Consider the following 20,108-nt stretch of genomic DNA (forward strand, 5'->3'; position numbering starts at 1 on the left):
ATATATATATATATATATATATATATATATATATATATATATATATATATATATATATATATATATATATATATATATATATATATATATATATATATATATATATATATATATATATTTGTATATCCCCTTTCCCCTTCTATTTATCAAAAAGCTTTTAAAAATTTATATATATGCTAAGATTTTTATGCAATTTTTTTAAATTTTTTTTTAGGATATATAGTATATACATTAGATTTTAATAATTATAACAAATTTTTCTGTAAAGAAAAAATTTGTAAATTTCTTGTTTATCTTTTTCGAATATTACGAGAAATGATCACGTTTATGTTAGCGGTTCTCGACGACAAGACCTAACGGTCTTCTCATAACGTCTTTTTTTATTTTCGTAAAATCTCCAGTTTTAAAGCGATTCTGCCACTATGCAGCAAAAAGGACTTAAACGAGGGAAGGATGAGAGGGGGGGGGGGTTAAGCCAGTTTTAATACTGCGGAGATTTGCGCACGCGTCAATAAGGTTTTAAAATGTAAACATTGCAAACATTGTGATTGTCACAACGATTAGAAATCATGAAAATGTAATTTCATAGTAATTTCTATAGTAACTACTCTTCTTTTATGTGTTAGCTTTAAGTTTTATTATTTTTTTATTATTACTGTAAAGAATTCATGAAACCAACAAAATATTTACCGATTAAAAATATAATTTATAAATAAAATGAAGAAAATAGGTTATGTAGAACCTATATTATGTGCATACTTTTTTAACATCGGTATGGATATGTTCACAAGCAAACAGTTAATTTTTAAAAAAGTATGCATAAAGCGTTTTAATGACACATACTGCGATGTAATTTCGCAGTCTTCGAACAATAGTTTTAAAGATGATATTAATTTTCTTCACAATGAAACTGCTGAATGGGATTTATACTTAAACATTGCAAGAACATTACCTGCAGTTTTTGTAACAGTATTTTTAGGTACATGGTCGGATAAAGTTGGCAGAAAAATGGTTATTATATTACCGGTTTTGGGAGATATGGCAGGATTTTTATTTTTTTTAATAAGTTCTATATATTTAGAGTTGTCTTTATATTACCTCATTATTGCTTGTTTAATTTCTGGATTTTTCGGAAATTTTACTGCTATGTTGCAAGCGACGTGTGCTTATGTTGCAGATGTAAGCTTAGTTGAAGAAAGAACAACTAGGATAGCTTTTCTAGAGTTTATGAATCATTTTGGAAGGATAATGAGTCCAGCAATAGCCGGTGTTTTGATACAAAAAAAAGGTTTTACAGCTGTTTACATTACTTTAGTTGTAATCTCTTCATTTCAACTTATTTATTGGTTTTTTTTGAAAGAATCTCGCCAATTTGATGTTTGCATTGTTGATAATAAATTCAAGGAGTTAGTTAAATTTCAAAGGATTAAAGATGCTTTAAATGTTTTTTTCAAAAAACGAGATAAAAGCCACAGAGTATTGTTTTACTTGCTAGTTGGTGCTTTTATACTTGATTTGTTTGGTAATTCTTTTTTTATTCTAAAGTAATAAATTAATTAGTGGTACTTTTCTAAGTAATTTTCTTGTTTTATATTTTAGTATTGATGGGTATCTTATCTATACTAGTGTTATATTTTTTACATTTTCCACTCAATTTATCTTCCTCACAAATTGGATACTTTTTTATGGAAATGAACGCAGCTAGAGCTTTGGGAGTTCTTGTTATGAATACTATATTAATCAAGTATTTTCATTGGCGTGATTTCTCATTTATTATTCTTTGTGGAATTTCATATATTGGATTTTCATTATTTATTGCATTGTCATCAAAGATTTGGCATACTTTTGCTGGTAAGTTACAAATACATTGTAAATTTTATAATAACAGGTTATAGTAAGATTATAATTAGGCCTTATATCAAAATTAGATTAATTTGACAGTTAAAAAAGATGTTAAAAGATTATTTGTAAAGGCTGCTGAATAATAATTTTTAGGATGAGTTCTATTAAATCCATGAAATTTTTAATCATTTTTAATAATTAATAGAAAAAAATAAATAAGTTGTGTGAAGCAGTTCAAATGTCCCGCACATACCTAAATTTGTTAATTTGTTACTGATATATTTTTATATCAAATACCTTTTTAATTATTTTTTAGGTATTTGGGAATTAAATGACTTTTTAAGAACTACAAGCTATTTAGTATGTTTAAAACTAATTATTCAGGATTTTTAAACTCACTTTTTTTAATACATTGTTTATCAATGTATTTAATGCATTCTTAATATGTTGTCACATGTTGTTGAGTATTTTACTTTCATACAGAATTTGTTTTAAGTGACCTCTCTCTCCTCTCTAGAATAGAAAATGAGTTAGGGCTAGTATAGTTTTTTCATTCAGGTGACAAGGTGATGTCAAATATGTTAGTCTATTATACTAAAAGAGTGCTCAATATTCTTAAAAAATAGAGCAGTAAAAAATTAGCAAAAATAAACAAGCAAACACTTGTCTAACTTGAGCATCTAGTTTTAGTTTCTCCTTCAGCAGGATCATCAGAAAACCTCCTGATAATCGTTGAAAGAGAAATAACAGTTAAAGCTCAAGCTGGATTTTTTTTTGAACTAATTTGTATATAAATTCTTATAGTAAAGGCTTACGATAACTGTTTGTGGTAAGAAATGACTCTTAACAACTCTTTGTGTTTAAAGATGACAAAATCAATTAAACTTGTAAAAACTATTGAATTAATTTTTTCACTTAAAAAACCACAAAAACATAAATTGATTGTTTTGTTAACATAAATCAAAACATTCCAAATGTTTTAATTTTTATTTTTTTAATGTTTTTATTATTCAATATATATTGTATTTTTAATTTTTGTTTTAGTGACTAATTTATTTAGGGATTAGCTCAGCAAAGTGTACATACATCAGCTGACAAATAGGTAAAACAGGCAAGGAGCACTGCTACATTTTTTTTTTTTTTTTTTTAAACATCTTCGCTTCCAACAAGGCTGCAAGCAGCCACTAATTAAAGTTGGAAGTTACTGTAAGAGAAAAGATGAAGGTTGTAGAGCAAGATAACGATTGACAGATGATTTAAAAGATTGCAAATTATATGAATCAGGAAAGCAAGATGAAGGAAAGAACTGATGTTCGAGGAAAAAAACTAGACGAATAAGCGTTTTTGGAGCACTTAGGAACAGTCACAGAAAAAGGATGACACTTAATTGAATGACGAGTAACACGAGAATGAATTTTAGTAGATGGCACAAGAGACGCTAGCACTTTAGAGCAGTGCCCATTATAGTATTTGTAGAAAAGAGAAAGAGAAGCAACATTACGACGATGTGATAATGGTTGGAGGTTGGCTGCAAGAGCAGGTCCAACTATGTTTACAATGCGTTTTTGCACCTTGTCTAAAAGAGAAAGGACATCATTAGAAGATCCGCCCCAGATATGGCAACAGTATTCCATACAAGGCCGGATTTGAGATTTATAGAGATAGAGAATAGAATCCAGAGTAAGAAAGTGGCGAGCTCGATAAAGAGATGCAACCTTAGCAGATGCTAATTTTGCAACTGATTTGATATATGGTTTCCAAGAAAGATTGGAAGTAAGAGTTAATCCTAGAAGATGAAGAGTAGGTGACTCATCGAGTACATCACCGTTCATAAATATAGGAAGATCTAAATTATTGCGATAACGATTGGCTGAAAAAAATTGAGTTTTATCTGAATTAAAGTTCACCAGCCACTGTGAGCCCCATGCTGTAGCAGAAGTGAGATCCTTTTCAAGCTCAAATGCCCCATCCAGGCAATCAGAGGGTGTTGGTTTCTTATCACGACAAAAATAAATGGTAGTATCATCAGCAAACAATGCCACCTTAGATGTGAGAATATCTGGAAGATCGTTAATGTAAATTAAAAAGAGTATAGGGCCAAGGATAGAACCTTGAGGAACCCCTGAAGTTACAGAATAAGAAGAAGAGTGTTGTCCATCGAGGACAACTTTTATGCTACGATTGGAAAGGAAGGATTCAATGATCTTAAAGATGTTGCCGGATACACCATAAGAAGAAAGCTTATGGAGAAGACCAGCATGCCAAACTTTATCAAACGCTTTTGAAATGTCAAGAGCGATGGCCTTAACCTCTCCACCTTCATCTAATGCACGATAAAACCTGTCAGTTATTACAGTTAGCAAATCAGCTGTAGAACGAGAAGATCGAAATCCATATTGATGGTCAGAAAGTAAGTTATTAGATTCAAGATGATAAATTAGGTGTTTGTTAATTAAAGATTCAAAAACCTTGCTTATGATAGGAAGAAGACTTATGGGACGGTAGTTAGACGAATCAGATCGCTCCCCAGAATTTTTGAAGATAGGGATAATAGATGCGGCTTTCCAGCAGGCTGGAAAACAAGACTCTGATAAGCACTTGTTGAATAGTTTTGAGAGTATAGACGACAGCTCCAGAGAACACTTCTGCAAGACAATAACAGGTATGTTGTCTGGGCCACAAGCTGTAGAAGAGTCTAGGCAGGAGATCACTTTAGATACAGATGCTGGAGTGATATGAATGTCAAGCAATGGATCAACCTGTTTGTTGGCAATATCAGGTAGAACGCAATTAGTGGAGTCAAGAGATGATATTGATGAAAAGTTTTTAGCAAACAGTTCGGCTTTGTCTTTAGGTGAGGTGACAAAGTCTGAACCATACAAGAGAGGTGGAATTATAGATTTGCCCTTATTATTGATATTATTAAAGATTCTCCAGAAGTCACGAGAGCCTAATTTTTGAGATGAGATACGAGATTTCATGACCTGAGAATAGCGGGTTTTGGTGTTAGACAAAACCTTTTTACAGTTGTTTCTAGCAGTAATAAACAGACGTCTGTTTTCTGGAGAATTGTTTTGCTGATAAATATGGAAGTAACGGTTTCGATTGGCAATCGCAGCAGCACAGTGTGAGGAAAACCATGGAGGAGAGTGAGGCTTGACCTGGAATCGTCGAGAGGGAATAAAAGATTCCATGCCAGCCTGAATCCACAAAGTTATGTAAGAAGCACATTTGTCGACAGGAAGTTGAAAGATTTCTACCCAAGGGCCATCACGAAGAAAATCACGGAAAGAATCCCAGTCAGCTTTACTGTAGTTGTAAGAGGTTCGATAATAGGGGGATTCAGGTGATGAAGAAGAATGAGATATTAGTTATAAAGAGATCAAACTGTGATCAGAAGCACCTAAGGGTGAATGTGGAGAAACTGAGCACTGACTAGGATCAGAAACAAGACATAAGTCAAGTAGAGAAGGTAAATGATTAGGGTTGTCAGGAAAGCGAGTTCGAAAGTTGACTATTTGAGTTAGGGATTGAGAAAGGCAAAAGTTGTGGGCTTTAATGCCTGCAGAGTCACTGACACTAGAGCCAAGCCATTCAGAGTGGTGAGCATTAAAGTCACCGACAACAACTATATTAGCTGATGGATAAAGAGAGAGGGCTTGGTCAATATGATCAGAAATAACATCAAAAAGAGTGCAGTCTTGAGATGAAGGAGAGCGATATAGAACAAAGAGAAAGGCAATAGAGTGAAGTGGTGCTAAACGAAAGCACATGAAAGAATAGTCTGTGGATTCAAACCTAGTTTCACGACAAACAGGTGAATTCTTACGAATGTAAATGCCCAGGCCAAGCATGTGACTATTGGAGTCTTTACGAATCAGAGGAAGATAACCATCAACACTAAGATCACAAGATGAGACAGCTGAACTCAAATTAGTCTCACAAAGAGCAAGTAGGTCTGGTGAACTTTGCAAGAGATAAGACTCAACAGAAGAAAAGTTACTTCGAAGACCACGAATATTAGTGAATGATAGGTTTAGAGAACTTGGTGATGATGATGGTTTTTTGTGTTTTATAGTTTTTGGTACTTTATTCATTTTTAAATTAGTTTGAAGAACTTGACTCAAAGCATAGATAGTACTCAGAACACCGTTTAATAGCCCAAGCAATTGCCTCATTACTACTAATAAACTCTAAGCCGTAACAAAGGGCTCCAAATGTGGCCTCCGCAATGCACACCAAAAGTACAAACAGGGACACCATCCATGCGCAACATGGCACTGTTAATACTTTGATATTTTTCAGCTGTTGATGGAATCAGCCTCTCTGAGAGCTACCACAGAGTTCGGGAAACCTGACTACCAGCTGGCCTCAGAACCATAAAACTGAGTTTTAGAGCTGTACCCTCATAAGGAGATAATAGAATGAGTTGCCTAGTCGTAAAAACAGTGACACAAGCAAACCCATGCATTGAGTCAAGAAGATCCAGCATTCAACATCCTAAACTGGAAACAATGTATTAAAAATACATCTGCGCCAGCCTAATAGATGAAGAAGGGGTGCAAGGCTGGTCAACAGATAGAATCTGTTTACCCCTTAAGTCTTTGCCTAGGAGGCCTTCTACAAGACAGTAGCTGGGTGCATTTAACATCTGCCCAAGATGAGTATTTTTATCGAGACACCATCTCTAGCCTTTACTCAACCAAGAGCCCTAAGGCAGGGGGTGTTTTATATCGGAGTTGGCATCTCCTAGCCTTTGCCTAAAAAGGCGTATCCTATAAGGCAGCAGGACATGAAGCAGATTGTACTGGGTTACATGTTACCAGTAGCAGGATAACCTGATCTGACAAAAATCTGACATCAAATGACAAACAGGTTCATCATGAGAGGAATGCTGCTACATTAACTAAGGGTTTCGGTTTGGGCTGGCAATATGTCAATTAAAATTTTTTTTTTATATTTTGAAAATTTTTCTGGTCTTTTAAATTAATTTATTTTAAATATTAATAAAGTTTACATTTTATGGAAAAATTTAAAGACGACCATGCAAGAGTACGGGTTTGTGTTCAGGATATTAATATTTCTAAAGTTCAATATTTTTGAAGAAAAAATTTGCATAGAAAACTGATCACCAAGTTCTCTAAATCTATCATTAACCAATATTTGTGGTCTTCAAAGTAACTTTTCTTCTGCTGAGTCTTATCTCTTGCAAAGTTCACCAGACCTGCTTGCTCTTTGTGACACTAATTTGAGTTCGGCTGTCTCATCTTGTGATGTTAGTGTTGATGGTTATCTTCCTTTAATTAGTTAAGACTCCAATAGTCGCATGCTTGGCCTAGACTTTTACATTCTTACATAAGAATTCACTCATTTGTCATAAAACTAGATTTGAATCCACGGACTATTCTTTTATGTGCTTTTGTTTAGCACCACTTCACTCTATCGCCTTTATCTTTGTTCTATATTGCTCTCCTTCACCTCAAGATTGCACTCTTTTTGATGTTATTTCTGATCAAATTGACCAAGTCTCTTTTTATCCTTCAGTCAATACCATTGTTGTTGGTTACTTTAATGCTCATCACATTGAATGGCTTGGCTCTAGTGTGAATGACTCTGCAGGTGTTAAGGCCCACAACTTTTGCCTTTCTCAATCTCTGACTCAAATAGTTTCTTTCTAAACTTTCCTAACTTTCCAAGTCGCTTTCCAGACAATTCAAATCATTTACCTTCTCTAGTCAACTTGTGTCTTGTTTCTGATCCTAGTCAGTCCTTCGTGATGACCTTGGGTAAAAATCTTTTGTCTTGGGTAGAAATCTGTTCGAATTTTTTACCTTCTTTAGTCAACTTATGTCTTGTTTCTGATCCTAGTCAGTCCTTTGTGATGGCCTTGGGTAGAAAGCTTTTGCCTTGGGTAGAAATCTGTTTTCCTGCTGACAAATGTGCTTCTTACTTAACTTCTTGGAGTCAGGCTGGCATGGAATCTATTATTCACTCTCGACAATTCCAAGTCAAGCCTCACTTATCTCCATGGTTTTCCTCACATTGTGTTGCTGCAATTTCCAATTGAAACCATTACTTCCATATCTATCACCAAAACAGTTCTCTAGAAAACAGACGTCTGTTTACTATTGCTAGATACTATTGTAAAAAGGTTTTGTCCAATTGTCAAAGCCCGCTATTCTTAGGTCACAAAATCTTGTATTTCATCTTAAAAATTAGGCTCTCATGACTTCTGTAGAATCTTTAACAGTATCAATAATAAGGGCAAATCTGTTATTCCACCTCTCTTGTATGGTTCAGACTTTGTCACCTCACCTAAAGACAAAGCTGAATTGTTTGCTAAGAACTTTTCATCAATATCATCTCTTGATTCCACTAGTTGCGTTCTACCTGATATAGCCGTCGAACAGGTTGATTCATTGCTTGATATTCATATCACTCCAGCTTCTGTATCTAAAGTGATTTTCTGCTTAGACTTTTCTACAGCTTGTGATCAGTCAACATACCTGTTATATCTTGCAGAAGTGTTTTCTGGAGCTGTCGTCTATACTTTCAAAACTATTCAACAAGTTTAGAGTCTCATTTTCCAGCCTGCTGGAATGCTGAATCTGTTATCCCAATTTTCAAAAACTCTGGAGAGCAATCTGACTCATTTAACTACTGCCCCATTAGACTTCTTCCTATCATAAGCAAGGTTTTTAAATCTTTACTTAACAAATACTTCTCTCATCTTGAATCTATTAACTTTCTGATCATCAATATAGATTTCCACCTTCTCGGTTTGGTAACAGTAATAACTGACAGGTTTTATTGTGCATTATATAGATGTGGAGAGGTTAAGGCTATTGCTCTTGAAAGTTGTAAAGTTAAGGTTTGGCATGCTGGTCTTCTCCATATGCTTTCTTCTTACCATGTATTAGGTAAGATCTTTAAGATTATTGAATCCTTCCTTACCAAAGGTAATATAAAAGTTGTCCTCAATGGACAGCACTCTTCTTCATATCCTGTAACATCAGGGGTTCATATCCTATAACTTCAGGGGTTCTTCAAGGTTCTATTCCTGGCCCTATATTCTTTTTAATTTACATTAACAATCTTCTAGATATTCTTACATCTAAGGTGGCATTGTTTGCTGATGATACTACCATTTATTCTTCTCTTGATTAGAAGCCAACACTCTCTAATTGCTTGGAGAGGGCATTTGAGCTTGAAAAGGATCTCATTTTTGCTACAGCAGGGGCATACAGTGGCTGGTGAACTTTAATTAAGATGAAAAAAAAATTTTTCAGCTAATCGTTATCACAATAATCTAGATCATCTTATATTTATGCATGGTAATGTACTCAATGAGTCATCTACTCTTCATCTTCTAGGATTAACTCTTACTTCCAATCTTTCTTGGAAACCATATATCAAATTGAATACAAAATTAGCATCTGCTAAGGTTGCATCCCTTTATCGTGCTTGCCACATTCTCACTCCGGATTCTATTCTTTATCTTTATAAATATCAAATCCGTTCTTGTATGGAATACTGTTGCCATATCTGGGGTGGCTCTTCCAATGATGCTCTTTTGCTTTTAGACAAGATGCAAAAACACATTGTAAACATAGTTGGAACTGCTCTTGCAACCAACCTCCAACCATTATCAATCTGTTAATTGTTATCTTGCTCTATAAACTTCATCTTTTCTTTTTCAGTAACTTCCAACTCTAATAGTGGCTGCTTGCTGCCTTGTTGGAAGTGAAAATGTTGAAAAGTATATTTGTATTTTTAAAAAATCCCCTCATCTTGTTCTTCAGAATAGTTGCCCCTATTGTCCTTGAATTTGTCCATGTGAGCCAGCATGTGAGGTTTATTAGACATCCTGCTTCACATAGCACCTAAAACCTTTATTAAATTATTTACAAATTTTCTGTAATTTTTAACTCTGCAGTTGCCAGAGAAGCAATTAAAAAGTTTTCTGAAACAGTTCAATGCTTTTCTCTCAGTAATACCAACCTTGTTAGAGAAATCAGTTGATTTGAGCACTTGCTTTTTCTTTTCCAGAGATCCAGCAAAAATTCCACTTTATTTTGGCCTCAGATAACTTTTTGAAGTATTCTCAAAGTTACTTAAAAGCAATTGATTTGTTATTGCCTTAGCAAACTGCTTCAATAAGGCCTACATATGTGTAGTGGTTGGTGATAGACCGAAATAGGAAAAACGCAAAACCAAAATAAACCGAAACTTCAGCTATACTACTTCCAAAACTGGCGTTTCAGTAAACATTTTATCAAAACCGAAACTTCAGCTATACAATACCAAAACTGGCGTTTCAGCAAACATTTTATCAAAACTAAACCAAAATTTCGACTAAACAAAATTAAGTTTCATTAGAAAATATTATCTAAAAATGCAGTTTTGCATTTGTTGTTTATTTAGATTTGTTGATTTTTATAATAACATTTTTTTTTTTTTGGATAACTTCTTTCCATCTTTTAATTCCATTATATAATAATAATAAATTAATAGTCATAAATAAGTAATAAAAAAAATAAAATTACTCATAGAAAAATCTTTAAAAATAACTAAAAGTCTACATCCAAGAAATATTATCATTGTTCACTTTCTATTTAGACTATTTAAACCGAATTTTGCTATTTAAACCAAATTTGTTTTCTTTAAACAAAACGTTATCTGTTCAAGATTCAAAATATAATGTGCACTGCAATGGTTTGATTATTTATAGTTTTGATGTTTTTAAGAAGCATTTTTCTTAAATAAATAAAATTTAAAATCATACAAAAATTTCAGTTTTTGGTATGTTTTTTAACCTAAATTTTGCTTCTTACAGAATTTATAAAATGTACCGAAACCGAATTTTCTATATCAGTTTAAATGAAATTTTGTTCAAAACACAATTTTTGGATCAAAAAATTTAATAAATTCACTCCGTAAACTTTCTGCAATTATTTCTCAAGAGTATTTATTGTATTGCAGAAAATCCAAGAAAACTTTCTCCTGTAGTAATTTTTTTTCAGACATACTGAATGAATTCAGGGCAATGTTTATTCATTTCCATTGTGTAGAATGACAGCCTTTATACTGTAAGCAGAGTTGTTTATAAATAGGTGTTTGTGGGCTAAAATGACACATAAATTGCATCAAAAAATCCAACCACATTAAGGCAAAACCAAAGACCATTCCTAGGAGCAAAAAGCTTGAAAAAAGAGTTTATTGTTTTCTCTGACTTGTGACTTGCACTTTTTCCTTGACCAAGTTCCACTGCTTCATTCTTGAGATAAATAACTCTGCATTGGACTTAATTATCCTCATCTAAGTCACTAACTTATTTTTGTTTTAGAAAATATAAAACTTTCTGAATTATTTCAGGCACATTATTTCATTAGCTCCTCGAAATTTTTCTCTCTTTTTTTATACCACATATTAAAGGTCTGCGTCTTGAAATAAAAAGTCTTGTTAAACTCATTTTAGCAAGACAAGACAAGACAAGACCATTTCAGTCTTGTCTTGAAAAGTCTTGAATGAATCAAGACCAACCTTAAAAAATAACTAGTAAATTAAAGAAATAACAAGACTTTTCTTGGTATTTTTTAAATCAAGACTAGACTAATCAACCTGAAAGATTTCTACAATGAGTTCACAAATTTAACCTTGTACTAAGGGGTCATCAATAAAGTACGTCACGCTAACTGGGGGGAGGGGAAGCAAAATTTTGTGACAAGGAGAGGGAGGGGGTTAGTCGAATGTGACATCACAAAAATTATTTTATTATTACAGTTTAATTACTACGCGTTCAATTGAAGGAGTGTTTTAGATTGTCCAAATTTTTACTCACTCTTCTTATTTTTATGCGTATTTTAAATAGTTTTAAGTTCGCAAAAACTGCCATCATGTTTTTGAAGACATTAAAGCGCAGCGATGCAAAATCATTAAATTAAGAACATAAAAATTAAGTTTAGAATTTTAAATTCAAGGTTTAAATAAGTAAATAAAACATTTTTAAAAAATTATAATAGATAACATAATTACATGTAAGTTAATTATTTATTAATTTTTTATTTTTTTTTTTATTTTATATATTAATTTTATTATTAATTTTATTAATATATTATTTTATTTTATATATTAATTATTATTTTTGTTTATTTATTTTATATATTATTTATTAATTATTATTGTAATTTAGAAAACAATTTCAAGACTTAATTTTTGGTCTTGAAAAATCTTGTCAAGTCTTGATTTTCTTGAAATTATTTTTATGTAACAAGACCATTTTGAAAAAGTATTGATATGTCTTGAAGGATTTAAGACTGCTGTAATGGAATTGTCTTGGTATTGGTATTGAAATAATTTTTTTACGAGACGCAGACCCTTACCACATATATAACAGAAGGAATCAGAATTAGAGTCGGCATTTGGCAATGCAGACCTATCTGCCGACCTGAAAGTGTTTGAGGTTGGCAAAAAATGGCTAACCTTGTTTCTATGTTTTATAGTAACCTCTTTGTGTCAATTTTTTTTGCTGACCTATTGCCGACTTCATTTTTCTTAATTCCAAGGGTTATATATATATATATATATATATATATATATATATATATATATATATATATATATATATATATAATATATATATATATATATATATATATATATATATTATTTTATTTTATATATTAATTATTATTTTTGTTTATTTATTTTATATATTATTTATTAATTATTATTGTAATTTAGAAAACAATTTCAAGACTTAATTTTTGGTCTTGAAAAATCTTGTCAAGTCTTGATTTTCTTGAAATTATTTTTATGTAACAAGACCATTTTGAAAAAGTATTGATATGTCTTGAAGGATTTAAGACTGCTGTAATGGAATTGTCTTGGTATTGGTATTGAAATAATTTTTTTACGAGACGCAGACCCTTACCACATATATAACAGAAGGAATCAGAATTAGAGTCGGCATTTGGCAATGCAGACCTATCTGCCGACCTGAAAGTGTTTGAGGTTGGCAAAAAATGGCTAACCTTGTTTCTATGTTTTATAGTAACCTCTTTGTGTCAATTTTTTTTGCTGACCTATTGCCGACTTCATTTTTCTTAATTCCGAGGGTTATATATATATATATATATATATATATATATATATATATATATATATATATATATATATATATATATATATATATATATATATATATATATATATATATATATATATATATATATATATATACATATATATATATATATATATATATATATATATATATATATATATATACATATATATATATATATATATATATATAAATATTAGGAAAAAATAGAATAATATAGAATAATATAGTAGTAGTATTTTATAACATTTTTTATCATGGGTGTTATATGAGAAGGGTGTTACGAACATTTTAACACCCTGCCATGTAACAGTCATATAAAAGTAAAAATTTAGAGCATTAGAAGTAGGGATTGCGAATTCCCAGACTTTTTGCTATCCCGGGATAGCAGGAAATATTCATAGTGTTCCCAGGATGCCAGGAAAATCCCAGAAATATAAACTAAAATAAAATAAAATTTATATATTTTTTACTTTATTTTTAAAACTATTTTTGTGATTTAAAATGACCTTTTAGAAAAACCAGTGCATCACTGTCTGGTAATCTAGTTCTAAACTTTGTAAAAAATAAACCTGTTGAAGTCTTTCAGCTTCAACACTAGATGGTCGAATAGTTAAAAGTACATTATAAATGCATATCTAAATGATGTGATCTTTTGTTAGTTGCTTCAAACAAATTGAATTCTTGATGCACAGTTGATTTATTGCAATTAACTAGAAAACTGTTTGTTTGTTTTTCACAAACTTTTTTAATATTTCAGCCATAGATTCCGATGACTTTTCTAAACTGACATTACTATTTTTAAGATTATCATTAATCATAATATTGTTGAGGTTATCATTATCATTAATTTTATTTCGTACTTTTGGTATATTTTCAAATATGGAGAAAAGTCTCTCAGTTAATTCAATAGGCATATTTATCATCTATGTTTTAGGCTAAATAAGTTATAATACATTTCACTAAAGACTGTAGATTATCTAATAACCTTAATAAATCAACAAGACCTCTTTTCCTTCTTTGACATATCCTTTTAACTGTTAATAGTTAATAGAGCATTCTTAAGATTATTTGCTAAATAGCAATCTTGAGCATCAAGTTCTGTAACAATAAATTTTAATTTGTCATCAGCTGTTAATAATGTTGCTTCACTTCTACAAATCATTTCAGAACTTAAAACAATTTGATTAAGACTTTTTGCTAAACTTTTAACTTTTTTTTTGTGGCCCGGACAACATACCTGTTATTGTCTTGCAGAAGTGTTCTCCGGAGCTGTCGTCTATACTTTCAAAACTATTCAACAAGTGCTTACCAGAGTCTTGTTTTCCAGCCTGCTAGAAAGCGGCATCTGTTATCCCTATCTTCAAAAATTCTGGAGAGCGATCTGATTCGTCTAACTACCGCCCCATTAGTCTTCTTCCTATCATAAGCAAGGTTTTTGAATCTTTAATTAACAAACACTTAATTTCTTATCTTAAATCTAATAACTTACTTTCTGACCATCAATATGGACTTTGATCTTCTCGTTCTACAGCTGATTTGCTAACAGTAGTAAAAGATAGGTTTTATCATGCATTAGATAAAGGTGGAGAGGTTAAGGCCATCGCTCTTGACATTTCAAAAGTTTTTGATAAAGTTTGGCATGCTGGTCTTCTCCATAAGCTTTCTTCTTATGGTGTATCCGGCAACATCTTTAAGATCATTGAATCCTTCCTTTCCAATCGTAGCATAAAAGTTGTCCTTGATGGACAACACTCTTCTTCTTATTCTGTAACTTCAGGGGTTCTTCAAGGTTCTATCCTTGGCCCTATACTCTTTTTAATTTACATTAACGATCTTCCAGATATTCTCACATCTAAGGTGGCATTGTTTGCTGATGATACTACCATTTATTCTTGTCGTGATAAGAAACCAACACTCTCTGATTGCTTGGAGGGGGTGTTTGAGCTTGAAAAGGATCTCACTTCAGCATGGGGCTCACAGTGACTGGTGAACTTCAATACAGATAAATTTTTTTCAGCCAATCGTTATCGCAATAATTTAGATCTTCCTATATTTATGAACGGTGTGATGTATTCGATGAGTCATCTATTCTTCATCTCTTCATCTTCTAGGATTAACTCTTAATTTCAATCTTTCTTGGAAACCATATATCAAATCAGTTGCAAAATTAGCATCTGCTAAGGTTGCATCTCTCTATTGAGCTTGTCACTTTCTTACTTCGGATTCTATTCTCTATCTCTATAAATCCCAAATCTGGCCTTGTATGGAATACTGTTGCCATATCTGGGGCAGTTCTTCTAATGATGCTCTTTCTCTTTTAGACAAGGTGCAAAAATGCATTGTAAACATTGTTAGACCTGCTTTTGCAGCCAACCTCCAACCATTATCACATCGTCGTAATGTTGCTTCTCTTTCTCTTTTCTACAAATACTATAATGGGCACTGGTCTAAAGAGCTAGTGTCTCTTGTGCCATCTACTAAAATTCATTCTCGTGTTACTCGTCATTCAATTAAGTGTCATCCTTTTTCTGAGACTGTTCCTAAATGCTCCAAAAATGCTTATTCGTCTAGTTTTTTTCCTCGAACATCAGCTCTTTGCAATTCGCTTCTTTTATCTTGCTTTCCTAATTCATATAATTTGCAATCCTTTAAGTTGTTCGTCAATCGTTATCTTGCTCTACAATCTTCGTCTTTTCTCTTTCAGTAACTTCCAACTTTAATTAATGGCTGCTTGCAGCCTTGTTGGAAGCGAAGATATTTAAAAGAAACTTCCAGCTCATCCAAACTTCCAGCTCATCAAAGTTAACGATTCATTATTAAAATCCATGGGTACCAAAAAAAAGATCCTAAGATCCCGAAAATAATTTCCCAGGATTTTGGAATTTCAATTTATTATTTGTTTTGGAAATTTCCTGGGAACAACCCCTAATCTGAAGGTTAAAATCAAGGTTAAAATAAAATAGATTTGAAGATATGAATAATTCCATGTTAAAAAAACTTTCCTATTGAAAATAAGTACATCTATTCAGATTTTATGATAAAATTCTCCCAAAGTATCTTATAGTATTGAAATAACTTGATAAAATTGAATACTTGTTGAAGTGTTTAATAGTATAGTTTTAAAGTGTTTAACAAATAATTGCTTTAGCATCTTGCCTAAAGTTGTTTTCAATTGTTGAAATGATTTTTTAGTCTTGAAAATAATTGGGTATTTTTATATATTTTAATAAATCCAACAAGTTTCAAAGTGAAAGTTCTGTTGTTGTTTTTTTCACTCAAATTTTTGCTTCGATCATGTTTAAACTTTTGGATAAGTTAAAGGCAACCTTTCACTTATATGTAAATAAGTTTTTTTTTGAGACCAAAAGACTGATATATGAAGTGTTTAATAGCAAGACCAAGTAAATATAAAAGAATTCATTACAAGCCAAGAACAAAAGTTTTTTTTTGTTTGTTTGTTACACTGTTATTATAGTAATATAAAAAGTTGAAATTGAAGGTATTCTGCTAGAGGCTCAGGCCTTTAAAAGTATAAAGTGTGTTTTTCAATATGGCAATTTTTAGTAATCGTTTTTCATGATAAAATTTATTATAATTTTACAACAAAGTTTTAAAAAACTTTAATGGCAATAAAGCATTTTACAATAAAGAAACCATAAAGAAACCATTAAGGACATAACTAATAATTGATAATAAATTCAGTTTAGGTGAATCTGAGACTGAGATACCATTAATGAGGAGTAAGCATGAATTTCTATTGTTAATCATAATCATACAAGTTGATCTAACCAGTAAAAGTGTTAGATAAAGTTAATACTGAAAATTGGGCAATGAAAGTTGTTCAACTAAGACTCAGTTTGAATTATATCAAGTTCATTATATCAGTTATTATATTAACCCTTTCACTCCCTGTAAAAAAAAACAGTTAAATGATTGTATATGAAATGTCATGATCAATTTAAAGGCTATAAAATAAAAACTAATTGTCAGGATATTCTTGTCAAAATAATGGCCTGCAGAATTTTTTTTTTAAAGATCTAATTTTTTTCAACTATGATCAAATGCTGTTTTTGGCAGGGTTAAAAAGGTTAAGTTTTTTTTTGAAGAATAAGAAGTTTTATCCTGTGAAAAGTTCATGATGCATATTCTCTGGTGGTCCTCATCATCACTGACTTAACTCTGCCAACATCACTCTGGTTGTAGTTTGTTTATTTTCACTTATTTCATTTATTTTTAAAACTCCGTTATTGGAAAAAAATTGCTTTGATGTGGTTGAATTTGTTGAAATACAAAGCCATCTTTTTCCTTTAAGCTGTTCACTTCCCCAAAACCAAGAGGGGCACTGCAGTTGAAAATGTTTGTGGTTACAACCCTCTCTCAATTTTACCTCTGAAACACAAATCTTGAAAAATAAGGCTGCTGCTTAGAGAAACAAGTTGAGCGTTGTACTACCTGGGACGTGGTGGGTATTAAACTTGGAATTTCTCACTTACGAATCTAGCGCTCTACCACTACACCAACTGCAAGATAGCACGCTCTACCACTACTTCTTATGAGAGTGCTCTACCAATACACTGCCAATACTGCATTTTATTGCCAGTGCTTCTATTATTAGGAATAAACTATTGTTTTTATAACACCAGTTAAGGATTTGCTTGAAGTGATCATTCATTCTGTAAAAATGGATTTAAATTAAGCATCATATGAAAATTATATTTAAGTTAATAAACTGATATTAAATGTGATCAGTTAATAAAACTTAAATTCATGTAAATTAAATCATTTTGGGTTGTGCTAACTCCAAAAGTACAACAAACAAGGTATCTTGGGAGTTAAAGCAAAAAGTTTTTAGTTAATACAATGTAGTTGGATAAATATTAATTGTTTTATCTGATGACTTTGGCTGATGACTATGTATATTTTACTATTTAGCTTGATGAATTGTTTTCTCTGATGCTTTATTCTGTCTGATGAATTGTTTTCTCTGATAAATAGTAATTGTTTTCTCAATTCAACATTAAGGTTACTATTATCAATAATAGCAATATAGTAAATTGTAAAAAAGGTATGCAACCCTCAGAATTAGAAAAATTGAGGTTAGCAATAATAAACCTTTTTTTTTGTAGGTTCTCAGTTTAATGTCTAAGCTGCCTAGATATCATTCCTTTCTTTATTGAGTAAAATAAAGATTGAATGTTGTGTATTTTATTTTAGCTGGTGCTTTAGCAGTTTTCACTAGCGTTGGTATGCCTGCAACAAGGTCTGCTTTATCTAAAATCACAAATTCAGAAGAACAAGGTTTTTTTAATTGTTTTAGTTTAATAATAATAAAGGTTAATTGTTTTTTTATTAGTTTATATATATTTTTTATTGGTTTTTAAATATGTAAAAATAGATAACAATTTTAATTAAAATCCTCAGAGGAAAAATAGAGATGTTTAAAACATTTTAATATTATATTATTATTATATTATTATTTTATATTAATCAAAAAGTGTTTTGTTTTACTTAAGGGTCGTCTATAAATTACATAACGGGGGAATAGGGGTTAGAAGTTTTGTGACGACTTGTACGAAAGTTGTAATTAAAAAGTTATGTTGTGACGAGGAGGGGGGGGTTGAGGTAATTAATTTCAATTTATGCTTATACTGCTTACACAATGCCAAATATAAACAATAAAAATTTAAGTTAATTTTAGTTTAATTTTAAATGCTTATTTCAACAGGTTGCATGTTTTCTATGTTTTCTTGTTTGGAAGTGTTAGTGGTTTTGGCTGCTGGAACAATGTATAATGCAGTCTATGAGCATACTGTAGATGCCCTACCAAGTCTCATTTTCTATATAATGGTGGGACTAGCAGCTGTACTCACTGGGATAGGAATGCAAGTTTTTTTAGTTATAATTTATATTAAAAAAAAAAACATTTCTTTATTTTATAAATAAATGTCCGAGGTAAGTAAGGCAATTTGTATAGGGGTAGGCGTTATATCATCATCAATAATGTTAAATGTCAATAACACTATGTAACAAATTTTTGATTTAGTTTAAATTTTGTGTGTTGCCTAATATGTTTTTGATTCGTATTTCCCTATTTTTATAGAACTCTTGTTCGCACTGACGCTTCAGGCAAGTACGATACATTATTTCCGGATTTTTTTGCTGATAGTCATAACAGTCAAAAGTGAAAGTTTTTACTTTGTTTTTATAAATGTTTTGTAAAAAAAAATTTCTATATTTAATTTTTACAATTTTATATTTTTTTAATAATTTTTTTTTTTTTTTTTTGGAAGAAAATAAAATAGAAGTATTGGATTAAGATAATGTGTTTTTTTTTAATATAAAAAAAATAATTGTTAAAAAAAAAAAGTTAAATTTGGAATAATTTTAATAGATTGTAATAAAAATAATTTGGGTAATATTTTGTTCAAAAAACTATGCACGAGTAATATTTTGGCTCAGTTTTGTAAAATGTTGATATGTATTTTTATCAAAAAACGTAACATTTTTAAAACATAGAAACCGAAATAAATTGCGGAACTTAATAAATATGTTTAAATATCTAATATTAAATTAGTCTGTAAACATTATGTTATGTAAGTAATAATTTTATAAAATAATATCTTCATCATGCTCCTATGAGAATTAATTTTATCAATTGGAGAAGTAATAAAAAAATATTTTATACTTGTTGTATTTAAAAATAAGGATTTATTGAATGGTTTTTACCTATTACTCTTGACTATAGCGAAGAATAATTGACTCGGACAAAACACTTAGTTAGACTCGGATAAAATACTCAACTAGAACAAAAAACTATAAAAGAAAAAGTTTCTTCTACTAGGGAACTTTAAACAAACCAAGGTTTAAGTATAATATTGGATGACGGTCGAACTAGAAGATCCATCCTTAGCATGTGGAAATCACTAAAAAAAGGATATCGTAACAGTTAATAAAATTCATATAAGACCAGACTTAACTAGAGTTCATTTCGAAAACATTGAAATACTTTTCTGCAGTTAACTACAGCCGGGAAGCCGGCAGCAGTTAACTACAACCGGTAAGGACAACTTCATAATCTAAAAGGGGAAAATTTTATTCCACCTAATTTTACCTAATCTCAATCAGATATCAGTATAGG

The 20,108-nt window shown here is 31.0% G+C and overlaps 1 protein-coding gene across 1 annotated transcript; it reads left to right on the plus strand.

Annotated features, from left to right (window-relative positions):
* Positions 1–510: 510 nt before the first annotated feature.
* LOC100211397 (proton-coupled folate transporter) lies at positions 511–19,283 on the plus strand. Its single transcript, XM_065814171.1, has 5 exons — positions 511–1,522; positions 1,600–1,851; positions 18,185–18,268; positions 18,696–18,852; positions 19,071–19,283. Exons 1-5 carry the CDS (start codon positions 718–720, stop codon positions 19,153–19,155), a joined length of 1,383 nt encoding a protein of 460 aa, XP_065670243.1. The 5' UTR covers positions 511–717; the 3' UTR covers positions 19,156–19,283.
* Positions 19,284–20,108: the final 825 nt, after the last annotated feature.

This window comes from Hydra vulgaris, chromosome 12, assembly GCF_038396675.1.
Source record: "Hydra vulgaris chromosome 12, alternate assembly HydraT2T_AEP".
Lineage (NCBI taxonomy): Eukaryota > Metazoa > Cnidaria > Hydrozoa > Anthoathecata > Hydridae > Hydra > Hydra vulgaris.